The sequence below is a fragment of the Zalophus californianus genome, chromosome 15, assembly GCF_009762305.2.
Source record: "Zalophus californianus isolate mZalCal1 chromosome 15, mZalCal1.pri.v2, whole genome shotgun sequence".
Classification (NCBI taxonomy): Eukaryota; Metazoa; Chordata; class Mammalia; order Carnivora; family Otariidae; genus Zalophus; species Zalophus californianus.
In genome coordinates this window covers 56,141,518-56,169,367 of record NC_045609.1, presented here as the reverse complement: position 1 = coordinate 56,169,367, position 27,850 = coordinate 56,141,518, and the positions used below count along the sequence as shown (strand labels likewise).

Sequence of the window (27,850 nt, the reverse complement as noted above, 5' to 3'; positions counted from 1 at the left end):
GATTATTAACCACCCAGCTGGTAGTGAGGACCTCATCCTGGGGGTATTTGAGGCATAGATGATCCCTGGTATAAAGTGGCAACCCAATTGTTAATCTCCTGCCAGGACCTAAGAAAAAGCTGAAGACCAAACTCAGGATTTAATAGAGTTGCTGAATTGCAAAGATAATTTAATTCTAAACCAAGACAGGTCTGTTTTGCCAGTGTCAGAGTCCTAGTTCAGAAAACCTGAGACCCTGACAGTTGGGTTGAGTACATCTGGTGATGAATGGTAGTGAATTCATTGCTGGTGGTGAATGCCACCAATTATTTGGTTTCCCAGACTCCTCTAAACCCTCAGAGTCTACAGAGGTGTCCCTCTCATTAAGAATTATGACCCTGTCTGTGTAGGAAGACATTGCAAAGGCCTCTCCCCTGTAAGACAACAGAAATTTCCTTTAGGATATGCCCCATCTCCTGGCTGCTAGACCAATAAATAAAGTTAAATTACAGCACAAACCAGCTCTGGATGTGCTAGGCCTGCTGAGGTAAGAAAAGAATAAATTCTGAAAGAGATTAAAGAATTAGGCACAATGTACTGGCAGGAGCTGAGGAAGTACCATAGGACTAGATTTTGAAAATGCCTAAGCAAAGGAGCCAGAATATAAGACTGGATAAGAAATAATTTATTAACTTCAGGATACAGAATTTAACAGGATACAGAATTTAACACCCTGGCAAGACCCCTAGGAGATGGTATAAATTCACTAGGTGGCTCCTGCAGGACTAGAGAAAGTGATTTTCACTAATTGAGGATGGAATGTCTGAGTTGCTATGGAAGATAGTGGAGGAAAAAATTTAAGACACAGGGAAGTAAGCATGCTAGTGTGGATGTATTGTGTGAGGGCAGAAGACCCACCTGAAAATTATGTTCCAGGGAATACATGTATTCACCAACGCCATCAGAAATGCACTGGTAAGAGGGTAAGAAGCATCACCAAGAAGTTCACTGGTAGTCCCTTCCTGGTTCCAGTGTGATTTTTCCCATCAGTGGATTAGGGATGCCCAGAGACAATCACGCGTCAGTGAGTTTCTCAGCCACCTAGCAGGTCCAATTCTAGCCTGTGACATCATCCACTGAGCTTTTCTGCTTCCCTACAGGCCAATTTCTGCTAACTGGCTCTAGCCCATCAGTGCTCATAGCAAATTTCTCTCAGCCACCTAGTAGGGTCCAGCTTGGCCACACCCTCTAGTGAGTTTCTCTGCCACTCAGTGGGGCAACTACCTATGGACCAGCCTAAGGCTACCATTGCCTTCCAGTGAGTTTCTGTAACACTCGGCAGGCTTTTTACTACAGAAGAACTCTAGCTGACCAGCATCCTCCAATGAGTTTCATGGCTACTGAACTGACTACCCCTACAAACCAGCTAAGGTCTGCACCATCTGACAAATTTCTTTACTGTTAGCCAGCTGAATGTACCTGTGGCAGCTACAACCTCTTCAATAAGGTCTGAATCTCAGACTAGGGATTGGGAGCCCTATTCTAAGTTCTTAGTTTCTTCCTTGTTTATTCTTTTTCACTCCTAGAAATAATAGCAATTCCTACATTTGCCATTGCTGTGTTCCTTAGCATCTGATTTTCCCCTTCTAATGGTTAACCAGCTTTTACTGGGTGCTAATTCTAATGGCATTATCGATATATGATTCACATACTATAAAATTTACCCACTTAAAACTATATGATTCAGTGGGTTTTACTATATTGAGAGTTGTGCAACCATTACCACAATCTGTTTAGAACAGTCTCACTTCAAAAAGAAACTCCATACCCATAAGCAGACACTCTCTAGTCTCCATCAACTCGCATCACAGTTAACTTCTAATCTACTTGGTCTAATCTACTGTGTCTCTATAAACTTGCATATTCTTGACATTTCATATGAATATGAAAGGATGGAGTTGAAAATGGCTAAGGGCTGATCCAAGATGGGGAGGAGGTTGGTTTGACTGTAACAATTTGTATTTTGGGGGAATGAGAGGTACAATACAATATGTGGTCCTTTGTGACTGGATTCTTTCATGTAGCACATTTTCAAGGTTCATCCACATTACAGCATGTACCAATATTCCATTTCTCTTTATCTCTAGTAATATGTAATACAGATATACCATATTTTTTTCATTCATTGGTTGATGGACATTTGAGTTGTTTCCACTTTTGGCTATTATGGATAATACTGCTCTAAACACTTGTGTACAAGTTTTTAGGTGAATATATGTTTTCTTTCTTTTGGGTATATATCTAAAAATGGAATTGCTGTGTCATTTGGTAACCACGTTTAACAGTTTCAGGAATGCCCAACTATTACATTCTGCACCACTTTACATTCTGACCTGTAACAAGGTATGAGTTTCAGTTTTGCCACCTACTCACCAGCACTTGTTATTGTCTTTTGTATTATATCCATTTTAAAGGGTGTGAATTACTATCTCATTGTGGTTTTGATTTGCATTTCCCTAATGAATGAAGATGTTAAGCATATTCTCATGTGATTATTAGTTATTTGTATATCTTCTTTGAAGAAGTATCTATCTATTCAAACCCTTTGACCACTTTCTAATGTAACTGTCTTTTTATTATTGAGTTATAATCATTTTAATATATTTTGGGTACAATTCCCATATTATATATATGACTTGAAAATATTTCTTCCATTCTGTGGGTTGTCTTTTCACTTTCTTGAGTTCTTTGAAACCCAATTTTTTCATTTTAATGAATTTTTATTTTCTAAAAAACTACCTTTTGATTTCTGTGCTCTTGGTGTCTTATTTAAGAAACTGTTTTCTAACCCAAGATCATAGAGATTTACACCTATGTGCCTTTTATAGTTTTATCTCTAACATATAGGTCTTTGATCTATTTTGAATTAACTTTTGCATATGATGTAAGGTAGCATACAAATACATTCTTTTGCACATGGATATCCAGTTGTCCCAGCAACATTTGTTAAAAGACTATTCTTTCCATATTGAAATGTCTTGGCATTCTTTTCAAAAATTAATTGACCATAAATGTATGGGTTTATTTTTGGACTATCAACTCTATTCTATTGATCTACATGTCTATTATGTCAGTACTCAACTGTCTTAATTATAGTAGCTTTGTAGAACTTTATTCTTCTCTTCAAAATTGTTTTAGCTATTTGTTATTCTGAACCCCCTGCATTTCCATATGAATTTTTAGAATCAGTTTGTCAATTTTTGCAAACAAAGGCAGTTGAAATTCTGAGAGGGATTGTGTTGAACCTGTGGTCTATTTGGGAAGTCTTTCCATCTTAACAATATTAAGTCTTCTGATCCATGAACATGGTATGTGTCTACATTTACTTAGGTCTTCTTTAATTTTTTCAACAATGATTTGTAGTTTCAATGTAAAAGTCTTGCATTTTTTTTTTTGTCAAATTTATTTTTAGTCCTTTAGATGACACTTTAGATCTTTTTTCCTCAATTAGGACTGTTCATTGCTAAAATCTAAAATCAAGTAGAACTGCTTTTTCTACTGATCTTGTATTCTGCTCCCTTACTGATCTCATGTATTAAGGGGAAGGTTTTCAGTTTTTCACCTTTAAATTTGACGTTAGCAGTAGCCCTGAAGATAAAAGTCCCATTCCTGGCAATAGAACAGACCTCAATCACAAAGAATTGCAATCATTTGTTTTGACTAGTCTGGTGGCTTCCTGGAAGACTGGTTTTTGTATGACTTGAAGCTTGCCTGGAGCTAAAGCTGCTACCTGGGGGCAATGCTGAAACATTAACAGGCAAATGTTTTGGTTACTGCTGCCTGAGGTAAGAGATAACATTTGAGGCAAGCAACAGACTGACCAAAAACTAGGGAGGACAGGCTGGGGAATGAATGCTGTCCATAAGAGCTTTGTAAAATTACAACATATTCCTGGGAATCTAGAAGACCACATAGAGTCAGGGCTGTGTGTGTGCTAAGGAAAGCCCTGAGAAGGCCTCACACTGTCATCTCTGACTGACCTGGAGGTTCTGCCAAAGTCGAGAGTGGAGGCTAAGGCACAGTGGTAAATTGCCTGGCTGAGTGTTGGAGGTGCACCACAAAAACACACAGAGTCCCTAGCAAACACTGGGAGATTTTTTCATTCTGGGGTGTTTAAGGAAATCTCTGTCCAATCATTAGCTGGCCATTGAGCTAACATAACAGATACTTCAGTGGCCACACATGACAAAGAATACAGACTTTACAAAATTAGTTCAGAAAAGTTACTAGACAAACAACCACAACAAGCAGCAACAACAAACCCTGGGATGGAAGAGGGGGTGGAGAATCTGATTTTCAGAGTTGCCACATTACAACATTTTAAATGTTCTGTTTTCAACAAAAGATTACAAGGCATGCAAAGAAAGAGAAAAGTATGGCTCATACATGGGGAAAAGCAATCAATGGAAATCCTGAGAAAGCCCAGGCACTGGATTTTCTAAGCAAAGACTTTAATGAAACCATGTTTAAAGAATGAAAGGAAAGTATGTCTTAACCAAATAAATATAAACAGAAGTAGTGAATAGAACTTTTAATTCTAGAACTTTCAATTACAGAATTGAAAAGTATAATAACAAATGAAAATTTCACTTGAGGGGCTCAGCAACAGATTGAGCAAGCAGAAGAGAAAATCTATAAACTTAAAGATGGATCAACTGACACTGTCCAGTTTAAGGAGCAGGAAAAAAAAAATGGAGAAAAACGAACAGAGCCTATGAGAATAGAGCCAACATGCATAACAGCATATATATAATGGGAGTCCCAGGGGAAGAGAAGAAAAAGAAAGCATTAAAAAGAATATTTGAAGAAAACTTCCCAAATCTGATGAAAAATATTAACCTACAAATTCATGAAACTCCAGGAACTCCAAGTTCTCAAAGATATGTATACCAGACATCTTATGATCACACTATTTAAACAACAACAACAAGGGAGAATCTTGAATGCAGCAAGAGAAGTGACTCATCACATACAAGGGGTCCTCAGTAAGATTAACAGCTGAATTCTCTACAGAAACCATGGAGGCCAGAAGCAGTGAGGGCATAGGCAAGGTGCTGAATGGAAAAAAACTGTCAACCAATTTTATAGTCAGCAAAACTACCCTTCAAAAAGGAAGAAAACATTGATAAACATTACTAGCAGACCTGTCCTACAAATACATGCAAAAGGGAGTCCTTTAGGCTGAAAGGACATTAGATAGTAACTCAAAGACAGACACACACAAAGACAGACAGAACTGATAATGGTAATTATAAAAGAGGGTAAATGTATTTTTTATTTATAGCTTTTCCCCCCTCAATTTAAAAGTCAAATGCGTAAAGCAATAATTGATGGGCATCTAACTTCTAATGATATAATTTGCGATAATAACAGCATGAGGGAAGTAAGTTGTGTAAAGCAAAGTTTTTATTATTGATATTGAACTAGATAAAATAGATCAGCTCAATCTTTTCTAATAAAAATTCTATGTTTTAAATTGTCTATTTCTTATTTTTTCATTTGTAATTTTGGTGTCATATCTAAGAAGACTATATAAACAAAGGTCACAATATTTACTTCCATCAGTTTTATAGTTTTGCTTACATTTTGGTTCATGATCCATTTTGAGTTAATTTTTGTGCATGTAGTATGAGGAAGACTTTTTTTTTTTCATTCTTTTTTTTTCCATCTGTGCTTCAGATTTTGTAATCTCTCTCCAACTATCTTCAGGTTTGCTGATTCTTCTGCCAGCTCAAATATACTGTTGAGCCTCCTTAGCAAAAGTTCCACTTTGGTTATTGAAATTTTCAACTCCAGAATTTTCATTCAGTTCTTTTATTTCCCCTTTTTATTTTCATTTGATGAGTCACTGTAAGCATACTTTCTTTTAATTCTTTAAACTTGGTTTCCTTTAGGTCTTTGAACATATTTACAATTGCGGCATAACACTTATCCTGTATCTGGTATCCCTCAAAGGAAGTTTCTATTGCCTGCTTCTGCCCATGTCACACTTTCCTGTTTCTTTGAACATCTCATAATGTTATGTTGAAAACAGAACATTCCAGGTAATATAGAATCTCTCCATGGTGGTTCCCCTGTCCACTCTGGGCTTATTTTTATTTAGTGACTTGGCTTGACTAATTCATGAAGTCTGTGCCTGTTACTACTCAACTTGTTTCTCCCTCATTTTTATCTTTAAGCCTGATTTCCTTCCTTTCATCAGATTTGGGAAGTTTTCTTCAAATATTCTTTTTAATGCTTTTTCTTCTTCCCCCCCCCCCCGAGACTCCCATTATGTATATGCTGTTATGCTTGTTGGGTCAGCAAGGGGTAGCTTCTGAGTCAGCATTTAATGACTAGCCACTAATTAATAAGAGGTTGTGCTTAAGCCCCCTGAATTAGGGAGATTAACACCCTTCACCACTGTGTGGGGCTTGGCGTTTTTTCACTATTTAGGGAGTTCCCAAGTTTTGCCCTACATTCTGTCAGAGACTTGTAACTCACAGTCCCCCTCTGGTTGCTCCTATGCTGCTATAGCCTTGAACCTACACACATTATTTCTGATCACAAAGGATGTCTGTAGTTTTACCCACTCTCTTGGTCTCTCTCCCTGATCTTGTCTTTAAGCTTTCTGGCTGGTATCTATTGGTATCACCAGTAACAGTTAACCTCTATTTATTGGTAGATGATTGCCCTATAGTTTTCAACATTCAGGGGTACAAACTGCTCCAGTCTGTCCCAGGTAAAGTTAGGCCCCTAGTAATGTGAAGTGTGCTGTCAAGTCTTTCAAGCTCACTTAAACCTTCCCCTGGACAGAACCCCTTTGCCTGTGCTATGGAGCATGTTGAGGGGGCAGGGTTGAGTATGGGAAACCGGCTCTTATTGAATGTCTCCCAGATCCTCCCTGCAGAGCAGCTGTGTCAGGGGTTAGAGGGGGGCATGGGGGAGAATTTTCTATCCCTTCCCAGTATGAATTTCCTATCCCTTCCCTTCCCTTCCCTTTCTATCCTTCCATAGCCCAGAATCAGGGAGGATGGAATCTGCTAATGTTCACCAGCAGCAGAATGTACACAGAATAGCTCTTCTGGCCCCAGAGAGCTGGGACAGATATAAGCTGCCATTTTGATGCCAAGCCCACCAGAGCTGGTCTCTTGCAACACGGTTGTGTGGGAAAGGGGACTTACACTATTAAGAGGAGCTGTCCTGCCCCGATTCTCCTTATGTTGCAGAATTTGGAGTCATACGATGACTAATCAGCAGCCATCTCCCATTTGTTATAAGCCTTCTGTGGAACACCGGTGTGGAAAATAGGATCTACCAAACAGGGATATATTTAATCTTACACCCAAGCTGTGTATCTCCCAGTTAGGTTTTGTGGTGTCTCCTTTGGCAGCTTCACATAACTTTCAAATTTATTATTTTGTGGCTCTTACTATAAATGGACCTTCTTTTACTGTTTGCCAATTGATTACTATTAAGTGTTCAGGAAAGCTAATTTTCAGTGTACTTCTTTGGATTTTCAAAATACTGAAATCAAGTCATTTGCGAATCATATTTTGATCTCTATCCAAGTTTTTCATTTTGTTTTCTTATCTTTTTACATTAGCAGAAACTTATGAAGTAATTGATAGCAGGGACCTTAATTGAAAGAAGCAATTTCAGTCACAACCCCAAACATTAGCTTCACTTTTGGTTAAAGGACTCTGAAATATTAAGAAGAATTCTTCTAACATATTAAAAATGACTTTACTAGGAATGAGTATTTTTTAAGTACATTCTTTACATTAACTAAAATCACAATTTTTGAAATTGATGTACTTAGTATTAACATTCTTCCTACACTATTTACTCAAATATTTGCACTATCACAATAATGGTATGTACTTTTCCAAGAAAGATTTTTAAATTTGGGGCACTTATTAACAGAAGCTCAAAAGACAGAACTAAAAAAAATAATAATTCAAAGAAGACTTTGTCAAACACCTCTTCCAAGATACTACTTCTCAATTATCCAATTAAGAGCATACTTAAATCAGTGAACACCAAAATCAACCAAATAGATCCTATTTCAACTCTGCATTATAGGAAAATTTCTCTGCTACTGCTACATTCTCAACTAGCAACAAATAATGTCCTGAAAATTCCTCCAGCAAGTTTCACTAGATAAGATCCTCAATGGAGTCAAGGCACTTTGTTGAAAACAAGAATCCTAACAAATTGCTATGCAATGAAAAGGGGACATATCCCAAGTTAAATAAACAGATGTCAATAGTGGGGGGAAAAAAATCAGTAAATTAGCATATGTATGGAATTAATATTGTTTTCACCTCACCTCCATTCTCCCCCATCCCAAGACCTCTTATTACTTTTCCTAACACCTATTTCAAATCACTTAAAGAACTAGTATCTATTTCTCATCTAACCTGGACAGAAATTCCCACAGCACCTGTTTCACTTTTAATCCCTCCGTAAGATGCATTATCCTTTGCACACAAATGACCCATCTACTTGACCCACTAATCCTTTTCATTACATTTACATTCTCTTCACTTTTAAACACATCTACACTGGTAACTTACATGCCTATTTTAGTTTTTATACTTTGTTTTATACAGCTGTTATACATCACAAAAAAAACTGTATCAAACTTGTTTTTAATTTAAAAAATCCCATTCTAAGAGGAGACCTTTGAGAGAACTAAACCAAGGGTTAGTAAACAATGTGTTGGGCCAAATTCAGCCCATGGCTCATTTCTTTAAATGAAGTTTTATTAGAACATATGCATACTCATTGATTTATGTACTGTCTAGGGCTGCTTCTGCATTATGACAAAATTAAGATGTTATGACAGAGACTAAATGGCCTAGAAAGCCTAAGTTATTTACTAACTTAACTTACTCTTTACTGATAAACTTTACTGACCCCTTAACAAAATCACAATTTTTCATTAAAAAAATATGTATTACATTTCAATCTACTGAGTGCTTAGTAAGACAGAAAGGTTTTTTTAAAAATTATTTAATTGAGGGTGCCTGGGTGGCTCAGTTGGTTAAGCGACTGCCTTCAGCCCAGGTCATGATCCTGGAGTCCCAGGATCGAGTCCCACATCGGGCTCCCTGCTCAGTGGAGAGTCTGCTTCTCTCTCTGACCCTCTCCCCTCTCATGCTCTCTCTCACTCTCTCTCTCTCAAATAAATAAAATTAAAAAAAATAAAAATAAAAATTATTTAATTGAAAGCCAAATAGAGGCCCATTTCCAATGGAGGTGGACAAATATGAAAAAATGAAAACACATTCCTGACCAAAAGTTGGATTGCAAAAATAAAACTCTTCCAGTTGTAGTAACAACCTCAAACTACTGCATACTCGTATTTTATTTTATTTTTTTAGATTTTTATTTATTTGAGAGAGAAAGAATGAGAGATAGACAGCACAAGAGGGAAGAGGGTCAGAGGGAGAAGCAGACTCCCTGCTGAGCAGGGAGCCCGATGCGGGACTCGATCCTGGGACTCCAGGATCATGACCTGAGCCGAAGGCAGTCGCTTAACCAATTGAGCCACTCAGGCGCCCTGCATACTCTTATTTTAGAGAACCATCTTTAAACCAGTTTCAGCCAGGAGGAAAAAAAAGGATGGAGGGTTTTGGTTCTGGATTTTTCACTATGGCAATAAAGAGGCTCCAAAGCAAGTTTGCCTTCTTTAGAATAACCTAACAAATCAGAAAAGGTACTAACCAGAGTACCTGGGGCATGAAGCTTTTTAAAATGGCTTTTAAAACTTTAAGTCAAAAGGTATGTATCACAACATTAAATATATTTTTACTGGTATGGCTATTCTGAAATGTATTTTTATAATGCTGCAAACATTGGCAAGATTGCTGCTTCTCTCTCTCCTCTATTCGTGGAAGGCAAGGGATTATAATAAATCTACCCATCAAAGCAGAGCAGTTCAATTTTATTGCTGTTAGGGTACTAAAGAGCATTAACCTATGACTTTCCTTATCAGCATAACTACAATAACTTCATGATAAATGTTACCCTTCTCAAAATTTCAAAATTTTACCTATGATTTTGGGGGGAAAAAACCCACACTTTACATAGTTCCCTAGCATTTAAAGAAAAAACATCTTTGAAATATAAATATTTCCCATTAGAATAAAATTCCCATTTGATTTTAGTACAGTAAAAAAATTACTGTGTAAACACAAACTTAAGATAAATTTAATTGAAGAAAAGGTTCATTACAGAAATTAACATTGCTTACCATTCTTTAAACACCTTATACATTATTAATATATACTGTATATTTCCAATCAACTCCATTCTCTTAGGCTCAATTTAAGAAACACAATTGTAACAGGTTTTATACAAAAAATACTTCACTAGGAAAGTAGACAAACTGCACAAAAAAGTACATGTATAATGTGCATAGCAAGATAGCTTGAAGCATCTATGTATGGCTTTCTTTAAAATAAAACTTTTGGGGAATGGGCCCATTTGGGACCTACTGTTACAGTTGACATATGTAAACTGTTTCACATCTTTTAGGCACTTGCTAACAATAGTGTTCAATCCCTGAAAAATGAATTTACCCAAAAAAAAAAAATTCTACATCTAAAATAAAAACCAAGAAAATACATGGGTAAAGTCTTACATATTCCTTTTAAATTAAACAACCAGTTTTATTAGTGCATGCACAGAACTAAATTGAAAGAAAATAAACTTTTTGTCAAAAATCTTCTGTGCAAAATTTACATAACAAACTGAAAGGTACAAAAATATGTACAGGTTTAAATTCTTTCTTATATACAGAAAAGAAGCCCTGAAGTTTTCAATGAAAATGTTTTAACACTTGTAGTAACAATGTAACAAAAATTATACAGTAATTTGTAATACAAGAACTCCATTATCCAATAATCCAACAAAATTTGATCCAAACTTACATGGTGAAGTTTCAGTCGATTCTGTTGTCATCATGAAAATACCCATTTTAAAACTCTACCTGCTGGGTATATCCCCTAGGAATCGGTCCTGAAAGTTTTATGCCCTGCCACTGAGTCCACTACTAATGCTTCTTCATTTCAACTGCCAACAATCAGTAAAATAATCTGCTTTGGGTTGTCAGTGAAACTGAAAAGGTGCTAACAAAAATAGTTTGTTCCAATGTGTACATGGTCAGACACCTAATAGTAATTAAACAGCAAAAATCTGATTTGCTTTGCTAATCTTACTTCAAAATATTGTTCCTATAGAGTGATTCTTAATTTTCAAAGAAAAGACATTCCCATGGAAGTGCTTCTATGTTCCACTTTTCAAATGGATGGAAACCAAGATAAATATTGGCCATTTGATTTATGGGGTACTAACAATTTAATGAGCATAGTTCTGTGCAAGAGAATCACTGGAGATTATCATCAAATTCAGAAAAATGTTCAAGTTCTTTAATCAGACTTTAAACTGGACCAAGAGAGTTTAATTCTTTTCAGGCTGCCCATCTACTGCAATGCTTGACATAGCCATCTAGTAAAAGAAAATCACCTCGGGAAGGTATTCCAATTCCTGATATGGGACACAGCATAAGAGAAAAAAAATTTACTTGTGAAAAACTCTTTTTCAAGCATCATGAGGTGCAACTGTAGTTAAATGTACTCTCAGAGGAGCCTAACACCCTTCAAATAACTATATTTAGCAGATGTAAAGTTAAGTTCTTTACTCAAGCTCTTAGTGTATCTTCACATATGAGAAACTCCTTCAGCTCCATGGTGAAAGAGCTCTCCATCTTCAGAGGAGCTACACTTACCAGATTCATAAGGCTGGTGGAAGAAGAGAGGGAATGGAGCTGTCAGCCATTACCCTCTACTAAGAGTCACTATATAACTAAATTGGGAAAACTTTTATCAAAATTTTCTTTAGCCCTAACTTCCCAAGAACACATTTTAAAAAATTAAATGATACATCTGTGCTGCAATTAGTTTCTTGCAAAACTTATGTGTGCAGTGATAGCATTTTCAAGTATCACACATAAAACTTTGTCTCCCATGGAAATATAACCAACTTTCAGATGTTCAATTTTAGGTACTATACTGAAGTAGAAAATGTCTGCCTTAAGGTAATCCAACCCATGTTTTCTTCTAAGATAATTTTACATTTCTTTTCCTTGGTAACTACAGTAAATTATTCTAACATATTCCAATCACGAGTTGCCTCCATCAAATGTCTCTGCCCATGACCAGCCCAAGCATCCTGATTGTCAAATACTCTACCACAAAACCAACAGTTAAATTTAGCTTTCAGGACATTTTCAGAGGTAGTTTTCACAATCTGGTAATTGTTTTTGCTTGTCTTTTTGAGTGTTAATTTTAGCACAAATCTTTCTTTCACAGAACTAACAGGTTTCAATGTTTTATGTCTTTTGGAAAAATCACCATAAATTGTTTTGGGGGCATTATCACAAACTGGCTTCAGTAAAGCACTGATAGTTCTTTTTGACAATGAAACCTTAAGTACACGTCCATTAAATTTAGCAATAGTTTTCATTACACTTACTACTTCTGGTGCATCTGCATCAGGATGATTCAAAACTACAACTGGTTGGTTTCTCCTAGGACATTTCACAAGCTGTTTGGAACTAAAGGGGAAAAGCCGCAAAGTTCTGACTGAATCTTTTGAAAGCCTTGGTCTGCTAAAATCAAACGATTCACGGGCATCTTCAGGTTTAGACTTTTCTTTACACTTTCTATGTAATGTTGCTTTTTTTCTTGGAGGTTCTTCATAACTATCCCTACACTTTCGTTTACAGTTTCTGTTTCTAGATACAAAGGCAGTTTCAGAATCTTTACTTCTTACATGAGTTTTAATTCTTGAAAAATTTTTTTTCGAAGTCTTTTTTCTATTGAAGCTTCTCTCAATTGTACAATTTGTTTTACACCTTAATACCCTGGTGTCTGAACGGTCAGTGAAACACACTGGTTCCTCAGAAGATTCTGGGCATGTTGCAGTAGAAGTTATCACAATTTCATTTGCTGGCATCATATCATCTAGTAAGAAGGGTAAGGCATCTCTAGAAGATTCTGGCTCTCTCTGCTCTCCTCCTGTAGTCTGATTAGATGGTACCTTGTCTTTCTGCAATGAGGATGCAGAGGTGCTTACAGACAGATTGTTAGCAGCAGTCACATTTAAAACAGGGTTAAAAATTTTCAGCAGTATTTTTTGTGGTGTTCCTTCAGGTTTCTTTGGCTGTATGTTTTGATAATACGTACTATTTTGGACTAATTTAGGCTTAAGCAGCTCAGTCTTATTTGGCATCACACACTTTAAAAAAACAGCTTGTTTGCCATCAGGCAAGAGGGTATAAAGAGGTGGTTTTGGAAAAATCTCATTCTGCTGTTTTACTGAGTCCAAGTTATTCAACTTGGTGCCCTGATGCTCAGATACTGTATTAGGAGTAGGAACAGCTTTCACTGAAGAATTTGCTGATGTTTTGATAATGTAAGGGCCTTTTAATGGCAAAGTATTTTCTGAGCTACTTTTCATGCTCAAACAACTGCCAATGCTGGAACAAAGTGCAGGTGTCAGACAATTACTGTTTGGTTCTACCTTTAAAAAAGGTGTTCTGCAGGGCTCCTTAGCTGTAGTTCCACAAGCCTGAGCACTCTCAATTTTGACAGTGGAAATACCTTCAAGTTTCCCATTATTAAATGTTAAAATCATCCCAGGTTTCTTGTTTAAAAGAAGAGAAGCAGGTACACCTTGTGTATTAACCAATGGAAGTGGTCTTCCTGAAACAACATGTAATCCAGGCTTGTTAGCAATGTGCAATGGTACAAAAAAGCCTTTTGGAGTCTGAACAAATATAGCCTTTTTTGGTTCTGAATTCAGAAGTGGACTCTGTCTATATAAAGAACCTAAATTTTGTGTAGTGGCTCGTAGTTTATCTTTTACGAGCTGCTGTGTTATTATTGCATCTGACTGAGTCTTAAGTAATGTGCCAATACCTGAAATTCTAGGTGTCTTTTCTGAATCTCTCACATCTTGTGATATTGACAGATTTTGTTTTTCTTTTCCACTAAATTTTAAATTCTGATCATTTGTAGGCACATTAATCCCTATACCACCAGATGGGATTGGGAAGATGCCTTGTACTTTGAAGTCTTTTGAAGATTCAATTATTTTGCCTTCTCCCTCAAGTTTTTGAAATGACTGGTCACAATGAAGTGGGAGGCCTTTATCAGGAGTGTTACTATTACTAGAGTCTTGTTTTACCTCAGATTTTGTTTTTAATCCATCCTGAAGTAACTGGTTTACTTCAGGTGGCAAAAATTCTGATGCCTGTTTACTCTGGAGAGAGAAAACAGATGTGATTCTAGGCATCATAGGTGACTCAACATTAGAAATGTCATCCCACTTAGATTTCTCAGTCATGCTCTCTAAATTCTGATTTTCATTAGTGTATAAGTTCTGTCCATCAATGTTTTCTCCTTTTTCTAAAACACACTGTTCTTCAATTTCGGTTTGCATTTTTAAAGTTCCATCTTTAGTATTTAAAAGGCTAATAGATGCTAACATGCTATCTGGATTTGAGCTCTCCTTCCTCACCAGTGATAAAACTGATTCACTTATTGGTTGTTGAACAACTGTCTTGCTTGATGAAGGTTCTTTTTGAGGGTTTTCACACATTCCTGTTCCTGAAAACCTACGACGTTTACTAGAATTATTTACTTTTGAGTAATTATGAAAGGGCAATGATCCTTGGTTGGAAGATTCAACAGGTAACTCAGAGTTGACATAATTAATGCAATAGTTATGCATATCTCCACTGTTGTATGCATTTTGTTTGGTAGTAGAGTTGACTTTATCTGGACTTTTAATGGTAGCACCTGATATCTCAGGGTGACTCTGAGTAATATAACTTCCCCATAGGTCAATATTATCTTTTGTTTCAACTTTTGTGGTCAAATTCACTGATGCTGAAACCAATTCTGATGCTGACAAAGAAGACACATTTTTTTCATCATCCACTGTCTGAAGCATATTACTTGTTTGAGATAGCAAAGCCATTTCTTTTTCTGATGTTACTTTCCCTGAAAGTATAGGAGATGAACATGAAAATGGAGTAGTTGCTTTCATGTAAACTGTGTCACTTAATTCAGCTGTTACTCCTGCTAAAAATCCAGGAGTGTCCAGAGTCTGGGGCTGCAAATTGGCAGTACTGTCCTTTGCAGCATCTGACTGTGAGCCTGGTAAATATAAATTCTGCTTATTGGTAGGTAACAATTTTATTACAATATGTTGTTTTCCATCCACCATCTTAAATCCCATAAAATCAGCACTGTAGTTAGCAGGAATTGTTATTCTATTATTTTTCACCATTAACACTGTAGGTCCTTGTACAGCAGTCTTCAAGAAACCTAGAGTAGAATTTGATCCCTCTTCAGCTCTATTACATTCCCCAGTGGACAGAAGAGTTGGCTTTTCTGACTCTGACTCAGCAGGTTTATCATTATTCTCACCGTGTGGTCTTTCATCCTTTTCTTCATTTAAATGCTCTTGAACAAGATGGCTCTGGTCTTCAGATTTAGCCTGTGTTTTGTTCACTTTTTTAAGCACTTGAGTGTTTTTTTCTATACTCCTGTCACTTCCATTGTTGATCTTCTTGCGTTTCCAGAACGTCTTCCTTGATGCATCTATTCTGTATCTTTTCAGTATCAGCTTAAGTCCTGCTGAAGTCTTTGCCATCCTCTTTTCATATTTGTCTTTTTCCAGTTTTTCTTTCGCATATAAGTGTTCTTTGTGCAAAGTTATAACATGTCTTACCAGGTGCTCTCTCCTAGTGGCACCATAGCTACAATATTGACAAGTGAAGGGAAATGTACCAGAATGAACATGAAGGTGCTTCTGAAGCTCTCCTTTGGTAAAACATACATGATGGCACTTACCACATTTATAATGGATTTCATTATGTCTATGAATGTGTTGAACAAATGTGCCAACATCCTGGGTGGAGAATTTGCACTTTTCACATTGAAAACTACCATTTACACAATGTGTGGATGCAAAATGTTTTGTCAAGTCTAATAAAGTATATACACTCTCATTGTTACAAATGTCACATTTTACTAAAGTGCTTCTATGTGTCCGTCTGTGTTGTTTAAATATCTGGAAGTCATTTGCTGAAAAACTGCACATTTCACAAGGATATGAAGGTAATTCACCATGGTGCCACATTTGAAAGTGTTTCTGCAAATCATTTGGACTATATCGAGTGCTATCTCGGCATTTTAAACAGTTGAAATTCAGTATTTTTGCAGACATTTTTAAACCCTCTTCTTCAACTCTCTCAGACTTATGGAGCAACATACACTCCTCTACACAGCTTACAGTCTTTACATGGATAGATTTTCTTGCAGTCTGTGGTTGACGCTGAAATAATTTTCTGTATTTGTCAACTTCATGTTTCAAAGAGACTTCATTTGGAATATTTATCTTCGGCAAATCAATTTTCACATTTTTTAGTTCATAATGAAAACTACTTTCTGAAATTTTTGGTCTAGGTACTGATCTGATAGTATCTACTATCTCATTTTTCACATTATAATCTTTTCTTAAAGTAGTTTGTTTTTCATCAAAAAATAACGGTTTCTGTTCAGATGGCATGATTTTACAAAAAAATCCCAACTTCTTTTTTCTCTAAAAACTGAAGTTACTTGTAATTTAAACAGGAAACAATACTGTGCCGAGACATCTTCAAAATACCAGAATTTTTCCAACATTAACTCACCTAAAATCAAACAAAGAATTGAATTTTCGTATCAGTAAATTTCATATTTTAAAGTTCATTTTGATACAAAATAGGAATGTTGATCAAACACATCCATAAAAGATATAAAAGATCAGTTAAGTATTTTAAGAACAGCTTACCAAGAAGTAATAGCTTGATGCAGAAATAATACTAATCTGGAAGTCAGGAAATACAAGTTTTACTTCCAGCTCTGCTCTGTGACACTGGACAAGCTTCAACTTCTCTGAACCTCAGTTTTGTCATCTAAAGAAAACCACAATTGGGTAAGTACCCTTAAGCTCTAAGATTTTTATACTAAGTTGATATTACAATATTTAAGCAGGATTTACAAAATCTCAATGAGAACCATAAAATTTAAGTTCCAATTACACACGTCTCCAATTACACACATGAACTATTAACTTCCTCATCTCCTTAGCTGACCCTCTGGCTATTACCTTGTAAGAAATTCAACAGGCTTCTCTCCAGTTTTTCTATTTCCTTAGTGCTTCAGAGATAATTTATATTTAAAATATAAGTTTCATTTATCTAACAACAACAATAACAGAAAACATTATCTGCTCTTTCAAGTTATCATTACTAAGTAAAAAGAAAAAAAAGAAAAAAGAAATGAAAAGGAATAGCACATTTTGCTGGGGTACTGTTAAAGTCTACCTACTACCTTTTTGGTCCCCAACCTTTTGGCTATTTGGCTTTTTGTCCCTAGAACTCAGGCAGAAGGCAGTAAGGAAAGCTCCTGGCATATGAGAATGCACCCATTACTATCTGCCACCATCAATTCCAACACTTACTGGTTTGTGTTACTCTAGACAAGTCTCAATCTCTGTCTTCGTTTCTTCATCTATAAAGTGAAAAAGAAAAATTAGTACTTTCCCTACCTTTCACAGGGTTATTGTAAAGATTAAATGAGAAAACATATGAACAGTATCCTGTACAGTGCTATATAAATTGTAGCTATCATTACTGTATGTGATGACCATGAAATGACACATTATGAGTTAAACTGCAAAGGAACAAAAAATAGTGAAGTAATAAGATGTGATAATATATTACTAAGATTGGAATCTGAGTACTGAAGGTTCAGTAAAATATCAAAATGTGTATTAGAGGAATTATGTTTTCTTACTTTTGTGATCTTAAATATGTATGTATGAATAATAAACAAAATTAGATAAGCTAAAGAAAATAAAGTATAAATCACATTGAACTTCATCTATAATGTCCAGTCAAAGGTCTCAGCTTTAAATTTCAATTAATCTAGGGACACCCGGCTAGCTCAGCTGGTAGAGCATGTGACTCCTGATCTTGGGTTTTCAGTTCTAGCCCCACGTTGGGCAGAGGAGATTACTTAAATAAATAAAAACTTGAAAAAAATAAATTTCAATGAATCTAAGTAAATAGATACTTTACTATTTCAGAAATCCTTTATTAAGGGAATACAATTAAAAGTTAAATTACGTATTAAGAGACTTTTAATCTCTCTCACACTCAGTAATTTCGGTTGGGTCTAAAAAACACATTCCTTTAGTAGTCTTTAAGTACATATATGCTAAACTGATAATGAATTCATTAGCAGGGTACCAGTTTACTGAAAATTTTTTTTAGTAGTGAAAAATCACAATTTCATTATTCAGTGCCACACACTGTGCTCTGACTCATATCATTTCTTCAGAGTTCATCTGCAAAGGGTGGTAGGATGCTCAGGAACTGCACAAAATATGGAATGCGTCACAAATTTGCGTGTAATCCTTTGCACAGGGGCCATGTTAATCTCTGTATTGTTCCAATTTTAGTATATGTGCTGCCGAAGCACGCACTGGTTTTACATACTATGTTTAATTCAGTAAAATATTAAAATTTTTACTTAAAATGTTTTACTATATTATGTAAAGCAAAATGTAAATACTTTTTCTTCAAAAGTAAGAAAAACTAAATAAATGGCTAGAATAAAGTTCAATGACACCTGGTGGATATTCCACACCAACTAAGAAGATTCCCTACAGAGTGTCACATTCTGTATTATAATCACCGATGGAGATTTCACCATACCAGAATCTGAGGGTGAGGTTCAAAGAGGTGAAACTTTTAAGCACAGCTATAAAGGTTCTCTATTTGCCTGAATACCATATTGTGGTCATTCTGGATTAACCATACTCAAGCCTTTCTATTATACACATAATCAAGAAACTATATCATGGGTTTTATTACAAAAGGGAAATTGCTTCTTGTAGTAATATTACATGTGTTCAAAAATATATGTGTAATGCTAAAAATAGATTGATACTATTTTTAAATATCAATTCCATTTCAAAATATCTACACAATTTAAAATTTTTCTTATAACACATACCCCAGAGTCTGACGACCAGTATAAAAATAGAATTTTAAATAACTCAATCAACTAACACTAATAAATGCCTACTATGAATGTGAGGCATTTTGATGGGTGCTGTGGAAAGATTCAAAACCACAGCTTACAATCTGAAGGAGAGAGGTAGGACATATACATTAATACACTGCTTATTCAGAGTTGACCATTCAGCAACCTCACCCTTCCAGGACATGAAGAATAGAAAATAATTAAGCAGGATGCATGGCAGCCAAAACAGATGTCACAAAGGTCACCCATTAAAGTGCATGTCCTTTCAACACAGGCAAAACAATGTTAATAAAAGGGACCTTACTAAGAACTCCACTTAGCTTTTACTTAAGTTTGGTAACTGCTAAATAATTAATATTGAACATCAGTATTTTTTACATTTAATGAATGGCATGTACAATACAGTATTAGGGGAGTTTGTATTGGTAGTTTGGGGTTTGTTATTCACCCTCAAATTTTAAATTTGGAGAATCTATTTTGTCTTCAACTATGTTGAACCTGTAGTATGTGGAAGCAATCAATGATGACATCTGGTAGCAAATTATACTAGGGTTGCCACCTATGGGCAAAAAATGCGTTGTGAATTTCTCAGATAACAAAAAAAGGAAAAAGGAATTTTACTCTAATTTTAATCTTCCAACCTACTAGCTAATGCTCTTTTCACTACAGTTCAATCTTTACCCCACCAACAAGGATTACTGATTTTAAATCTCCTATTTAAACTACTGCCCTTTCTCTACATATTATTACCTCATAAGACTTAACCAACATCTCCTCAAGCCTTGAAAGAATACTATTTGCATAAAGTATGCCCAGCCCTTTCAAGTAATCTGGAGAACTGCCTGCATCAAGGTGGCAACTTAAGCCATCTGATTTCCTTCTTCCAACTGCCCAATGAAACACAAACCAAAAAATAAAGTCCTACAAAATAACTAGAAACTAGAAAAACATCCCATACAAGTACTGCAAGGTGTCTGGTAAGAAACAGTCCGGAGAGAGAAGAGTGAAAACAAATGCTAACCCACTGCCAAGCACCACTTTTAAAGAGGAATTTGACTAGGGGACATTCATTTAAAAAGCATTTAATAAGCATCTCTTATGCCCTAAGTAAGAAAGTAAAGGACATAAATCTGCCCAATCCCTCCCTGAACATACCTTGAGATTCTAGAAAGTGAGGACTTGAGAGGAAGATCATGTGGTACCTTCTGGGGAGATAGAAAGCTTGAGCTGAGGTATGGGAAGGAAGAGAATGAATCCAGAGTTTTGAGCTGGGTCCAGAGGCCAAGTTGAGACTTGTTAGCACCAGCTGTTGGGAAAAATATAAAGAGGAAATTATTTCTGAGCAAAGATAAATCTTCCTATATCCATGCCTATCTTCTATTTAACAGTTCTGTCCTTTATCACATAAATAAATTATCACTAAGTTGTCAGGAAAAAGTTACATTAACTTCCCCCCTCCTTTTAACTAAAACACTGAAAAAAATCTTGGTTCATTCTTTAAGAATTCATCTCAACTACCAAGGCCATCAAAAGTTAAGTAGGCAGAAACATCACTAGCTGCAGCAGCTCAACAAAGAGAAAATAACCTGAACACTCAGAGAAACCCCTTCCCATTCCCCCATCCAGCAATGAAAAATAGTAACTACACAAAAGTTACTACTACTGGAAAAAGGAGAAAGCTTAGGGGGGAAAAAATAAATCAAGTAGTAACTGGCAATTTCAGTAAGACCTGAGATAATATACAAAAAAAAAAAGAAAACTAAGAACATACTGCCATGAAAGAGAGAACAAAGTAGGTAAGTAGATGGGAGAGAAATAATGATTTTGAAAGCAAGAAAAAAATAACATTTGAGTTTTGGGGTTTTTTTTTAAAGACCTGAATTTTCAAAATCAAAGGCTCCTCAAATGCCAGGCAAGATTATTAGTGAGAAGAGAATATAAGACTCAATGTTTACAACTTATCCTAGTCAAATTTTTGGGTTTAAAATATAAAAATGAAATGCTACAGGGGCGCCTGGGTGGCTCAGTCGTTAAGCGTCTGCCTTCGGCTCACGTCATGATCCCAGGGTCCTGGGATCGAGCCCGGCATCAGGCTCCCTGCTCAGCAGGGAGCCTCTTCTCCCTCTCCCACTCCCCCTGCTTGTGTTCCCTCTCTCGCTGTCTGTGTCAAATAAAAAAATGAAATCCTTAAAAAAAAAATTAAATGCTACAAAAAAAAATAGGTAGAGAGGGAGAGTTACCTAAAAAGGTATTTGATTTTTCATCAGCAATGCCAACTTTAATCAGAAATCAATATTAATCAAGCATTTTACTCACAATTCTAAATGCTAGAAGACAATGGAATGACACAGAGTTCTGAGGAAAACAGATTAACCCAAGAATTAATTCTATACACAGGAAAATTCATATGTAAAGGAGAAACACAATTTTAGATGTACAAAGATTTAGAGACTATACTACATAGGTACTCTTTCTGGAATAAAGTTTCAAGTAAATACTTTAGCAAAATCAAATTTCAATCAGAAAAAAAGAACTTAAAAAGGAAATAATGTGTTATAGAAGAAATATCTGTCAACAATAAAATCCATGAAATAGAAATAAAAGCAAATATTTTGTTAATAAAAGCAGAAGACTGGAGAAGGAGAACACTTAATAACACAACAAATATATTTGTAAGAGGTCCTTAAAAAAAATTAACAATAGGAAACAGGAGACATGACAATAGCAACAAATTTCTAGATGCTGGAAAGCAGATAAATTAGTAAATGACCCTGCAGACCCAAGAAAACTTAATTCCAGACAGAGTGGGGAAAGCTAAGAACTAACCTACTTTACACTCTGAATCTTTGAAAGGCTTAGGAACTGGCAGTACCAAGTAACAATAAAGAAGGGAGGAGAAAACTAAAAGAGAAATTTGGAGAAAATTGCTTGAGCTCTGGTTAGATGCTAAGATTCCCTTCCCCATTCCATACGCTAGGTTACTGCTATTTCCCCACCACAGCAGATGCCTGCAGGTTTATTCTCTGCAGAAAGTACACAGACTCTCTTAATCGGGGATATGAGACACAGCTGAGAGTGGGTACCATACCAAAAGCAAGAGGATTAAATGACCATATATAGATGAGACACAAACCCCACCCCAGTCTCCCCTATTCCCCCTTCTACACTGGCTCCTAGGCTAAAATAGTGCTACTAAAAATATGGTCTGCTGATGGTCCATGAAACATTTGTCACCAGTCCATGACAACGTATGTACAGAAACTGAGAGTTAAGCATTTAGAAACTACTATAGCAACTTTACCGAGTTAAGTTTCTATCTGTTGAATCGAACAATAAAAATGTGGACTTGTATTTTGTATGCCTTCATTTTTTAAAATTTTATTTTCTAGTAATAGAGGCACTATGATATACTAATGATACAATCTTTATAAAGAACAGTTTGCTATATATATTTACATTTAATATAACATAATTCATGTTATAATTACATATATAATTATATATAATACAGTATATATTTTATAATACATAAAATATAAATCTACACATGACCAGGAAGAAAGTATGTAACTTCTGATTTACTTCTAGAAATGTATCCTAAAGGTAATAATCAGGTTCACTGAAACACTGCCTACAAAAAATCACAAAATCAAAAATAACAAAATGTCCACCAATAAATAAATTATGGTATTTTCATTCAATGGAATATTATTCAATTTTAAAAACAATACTGTAAAACTACATTTATTAATAGGAAGATATCCAAGATGTATTCAATGAAAAAAAAACCCAGAAAATAAATAGTACCATATTAGGAGTTAATCTGTTCAAAAATTGACAGGTGTATAGAGAATAGATGGATAAGTAAACAAACACATGGGCCCATACAAACTCATAGTAAAAAGTCAAGAGTACATATATAAAAATGTTTACAGTAATTACTGGTTATGCTTAGGTCAGTGCTTCTTAAAATGTTGTCCTTGGATCACTACGGCCTCCACACTGGCAAACTTCCTTATCACAGCACAAGCAAACAGCTAACATTTGGATGTAATGAAAATCACCTCTTTGCCTCTAGACCATATTGTTATGAAACTTTATCAAAAAATGGCATGAAACCATGAAAATTTTGAAATTCTCAAGCAAAGCAAATGAATTCTGTGGTAAACCGAGTTTTCTCTGAACAAACTTAAAATAGTAAAACTGATGCCAGCACAAAGTTCAAGAATGTTGACACTAAAGGTAAAAATCAAAATAGGTATCCATTTACATTACACTCCTTGCATCAGTACACAGGTACTCAATCACACCCATACAGAGAGGGCTGTCCAACAGCCATAGTTACTGGCAAACATTATACTCAGAGAATAAAATTATGCTATGTTACTCATGGTATATAAATTCATGCTACTGAGAGGTAATTTTTTTTTGCTTATTTAATAGTTAATTTGTGAGCCATGAGGTTACCTTAAAAAGTAAGTAAAGGAAGTTGGCACTACCAAAGTTATGAATAACAGTGTTGTTATACAAATACAAAACTGTATTTTATATAGAAAACAAATGGTATTCAACTAATATGTTTTTTTTTTTTTTAAGATTTTATTTATTTGACAGAGAGAGCGAGCGAGCACAAGCAGTGGGAACAGTAGAGGGAGAGGGAGAAGCAGGCTCCCCGCCAAGCAGGGAGCCCGATGCGGGGCTCAATCCCAGGACCCTGGGATCATGACCTGAGCCGAAGGCAGACACTCAACCATCTGAGCCACCCAGGCGCCCCTCAACTAATATGCTTCTTGATCTTAGTACATCATTAAAAGAAAAAAAATTTTAAATAAAAAAGAAATTAAAATTTTTTAAAAAGATAAAGAAATAGGAAAAACTGCAACACTGATCTAAATTTGACTGTTATTTTTCTATACAGGTATCCCCTGCTTTATGAAAGTTTGCTTTTCAAAATCTCTCATTATAACCACTTCACTTACAAACCTACATTAGTTGTTTTTTGCTAACCAAAAGAAATCCAAAGAGGGTTTCTCTTTTTACCAAAAAAGTGAAGAACTAAATTAGTGTTCAGCCTTTGTTTTGCAGAGATCTGTTACAGAGCCCAAGCAGTGAGAATGGTACAGCCAAGCTCCTTCCCCAGGAACTACAATTCAGTATGTCAGCATCAAGAGGCCATAGCTTCGAACTGTGTCTGTGGGCATCTGTGCTTTATCTCAATTATTTTATGCCTCCACCAGCAAGATGTGCCCCCTAAGATATCAGAAAAGCCTAAGACTAAGGTTATTTTGGGGGTCTGAGAACACTCAAAAAATTTCCACATGAATTAGTGGTAACTGCTTCTTTGCTTTATACCATTTCAACTTACAAAAGGTTTCGTAAGAATGCTCTATTTTCACATTGGTGGGGGAAACCTTTATACCATACAAAGAAACGAACAGCAAGAATAATGCTGAACTATTTTTACATCAGTTAAGCATGTTATTCTTTAATAAAGTAATGGTTTTCATCTGACAAAATTTTATTTTTTGATGCTATCTTTAATAGTTTTAATACTGGCATTATGGAGAATACATAAAATGAATTGGAGTAATTTCCACCATTTCATCTCCTCTGGAATAGTTCACTAAACACGAGAATTGCCCACTCCTTAAAATTACGTAACTGTACCAAAAATACCATATAGGCTTGATACCTCTTTGGATTTAAACCTTACAAACCTTTGAAAGCTCTTCTATGGTTTCTGGGCTCTTATAGGTTTCTACTGCTTGAGTTATTTTTTCCAATTTATATTTTCCTTGAAAATAACCAACTTCCTTCACATTGTCTAAGTATACTCCTATAAATAAACCTCACTTTTAACAACCTATCCTACAGAAATAAAAGTACAACATATGTAACAGTATCACTTAAATGTTGGTGAGTTGGAGAATGATTAAGTAAATTATATAAACAAAAAGGTTTATGTATTAAATTGACTTAGATTTCATTGTGAACTTTTTTTTTCGTTTTTAAAAAAGGAAGTTACAGATGAAAGCATGTAATACATTTTTAAATTAGGGAAAGGATCCTCATTTTCATGTCAGGAGCAAAGATACTATAGGGCTATGTTTGCAGAAGCATAGACAAATCTATAAAAAGATACCTCCTGAACTACTGACAAGTTAATTTTCTTAGGGAATGACAGCACTGCAGAGCAAAGGACAAACGTATGCAAACAGCCGGGAGAGAATCAACTCTCCTAAGTACTCTGAGTGAAACCAAGAGGACAATGTTACTACCACAAGTCTTTACTGAGGCTTGCGTCTATTCCTTCCCTTGAATTCTAGGAAATCTTATATCCTTAAAATAATTCCTCCTTTTCAGCTCACCCTGACTTAAACTACTTTAAGCTAGTTTTATTACTTGTAACCAGATTCTTAAGACATTAAGTTGATAGATCAATGCTGACTGCATTTAATTCACAAAAAGGTAGGTTTTGTGATGATCCTTTAAAGAGCAGTAGACTTAAACTTGCAAAAAAGGAGCAAAGGCTATCTAGACCAGAAAAACAGAGTAACATTGGAAGAAAAGCATTTTTCTCCCATGGCACTGTGGGATCTAGATCACAGAGAAAATGTATAATAGTGAGGTTAAGTGAGAACAGACTACAGAGAACAGATCTGAACTTGAAATGAAAGGTAACCAGGAGCCATGGTGAATTCATGAGCAGAGAGAAGTTATAAAAGCAGTATTGTAGAAGTATTATTAGAATGGTACTAGAAAGCAAGATATATTGGAAACAGTAAAAATAGAGATCAGAAAATTAGAGGGCTGACAATCCAAATAAAAAGTGAGGAACCTGAGAACTGGCAATGTTAGCATAGGTTAGGAATCAATCACACAGAGAAGTTTTAAAAAGATGATTCCCAAAGTAAAATGCCAAGGATAAGAAACACCTGAATAGAGTAAATCAAAATGCACCATTCCTAGAGTCTTGTTTGCTTTCTACAACAGATTAAAAAGCAAAGACATTCTACAGTTTTTATTTTTACTGAAATGATATAAAAAGAATCTATATGCCCTTTATTATATTTTAGTTGCTTAAGCATTAAAGAACTAAAAAAACTGATTTTAGCTTCCCCTCATTTGTAACTCAGCATGTAGCTCTGTAACCTAACTTGTCACATCACATAAATAGAAAGACTAATATAATTAGTAATTATTTTGTATAACAATTTCATTCCTTGAGTCATCGAATTTTTTCCTAGAGAAAGCTGATTTCAAAACTCATATGAATATATAACTAGAAAGAAAACAAAAGAAGCACGCAGCAAGAACTTACTGAAAAAAACCTAAGATTCTACCTAAAAGGGATCTAGAAGAAAATTACAAAAAAACCCTAGAACTTATTTTAAAAGCAGAACCTTATAGTGCCTTCAAAATAATAATCTTTTCATGACTTGAAACACACATTCTGGGCTTACTTTTTTTGTAGCTGCTTTAAGTTTTTAAAAAGTTTACCTATAGGGCTAATACCTATCGTATTTTAAATAAGTGAAAGAATAAATTTTGTAGAATTAATATATATAATAAAAGGCAGCTCCCTCCAAATCATGGCCTAATCAGCTTAAATGCAGAAAAGAGAAATGAAGAGTTAAATATGCTAATGTAATTAAGTACAGATATAGAAAGATTCAAAATGCTAGTATACATGTGAGCCACGTACCACTCAGGTAGGCTGGTGACACTGGTTGGTATACAATTATGAAGGAGTCCAAAATCAAAAATTAAAATATAGAACCAGTTCCTGGTTCAGGTTAATCTTCTTTCTTATTACTGACATGATGACTACATATATAATGTACAGTGCCCATTATCTAAGATGCTTTCCACGCCCCTACACATACACCTTTATTTATTTGTTCATCCTATTTCCTTTCAACAGGCTTGTCATCCCCTTCTATCTTCTCAATATTGGTCAAACTTCCTTTCTAATTCTATCTCCTATAGGGACATGAAACCTGCAATACACACTAATCTCTCCCTCTCTGAATATCCATTTAAAGTACAGCCATTGCTCACCACTCCATTACACTTCTTTATAGTTACATCATTTCATTTTTAAGTTTTACCTCCCAAGGTCATTCATAATCTTCTTAAAGACAAGTTCTAGGGCGCCTGGGTGGCTCAGTTGGTTAGGCGACTGCCTTCGGCTCAGGTCATGATCCTGGAGTCCCGGGATCGAGTCCTGCATCAGGCTCCCTGCTCGGCAGGGAGTCTGCTTCTCCCTCTGACCCTCTTCCCTCTCGTGTTCTCTATCTCTCATTCTCTCTCTCTCAAATAAATAAATAAAATCTTTAAAAAAAAAAGACAAGTTCTATTTTATATTTTTCACTTATCCCACACAAAAACCAAGACAATTGGTACACAGGGTCCTAACACACTCTTCACTCATTTATTCTTTTATTTGCAACCCAAATATCTGACCTCCTGTGATTTTAGATTATTTTATAGCAAATGCTATAGATCATGTAAACTTTTTTGCTGCAATGGAATTTGATTTAAAACCCTCTCTCTCTCTATCACACGGTCAGAAATCACATTTTCAGTATGTGGAAATTGGGAGAAAAATCATAAGTATTCCACCCAAAGGGAAGTAGAAACCACTAAATTTAGTA

At 35.5% G+C, this 27,850-nt stretch overlaps 1 protein-coding gene and 1 pseudogene across 10 annotated transcripts in view; both read right to left on the bottom strand.

Annotated features, from left to right (window-relative positions):
- Positions 1–9,606: 9,606 nt before the first annotated feature.
- The window catches only part of ZNF518A (zinc finger protein 518A), a 29,087-nt gene continuing 10,843 nt past the window's right edge, over positions 9,607–27,850 (bottom strand). For all 10 annotated transcript variants that reach the window (XM_027596026.2, XM_027596035.2, XM_027596032.2 and 7 more), the window contains 4 exons: positions 20,349–20,499; positions 17,605–17,654; positions 16,933–17,056; positions 9,607–16,792 (listed from right to left, as the gene is read on the bottom strand). In XM_027596026.2, the coding sequence (XP_027451827.1) occupies positions 12,190–16,668 (4,479 nt within the window). In that variant the 5' untranslated portion in view covers positions 16,669–16,792; positions 16,933–17,056; positions 17,605–17,654; positions 20,349–20,499 and the 3' untranslated portion in view covers positions 9,607–12,189. The remainder of the gene's footprint in view (positions 16,793–16,932; positions 17,057–17,604; positions 17,655–20,348; positions 20,500–27,850) is intronic.
- LOC113923966 lies at positions 18,526–18,626 on the bottom strand (annotated as a pseudogene).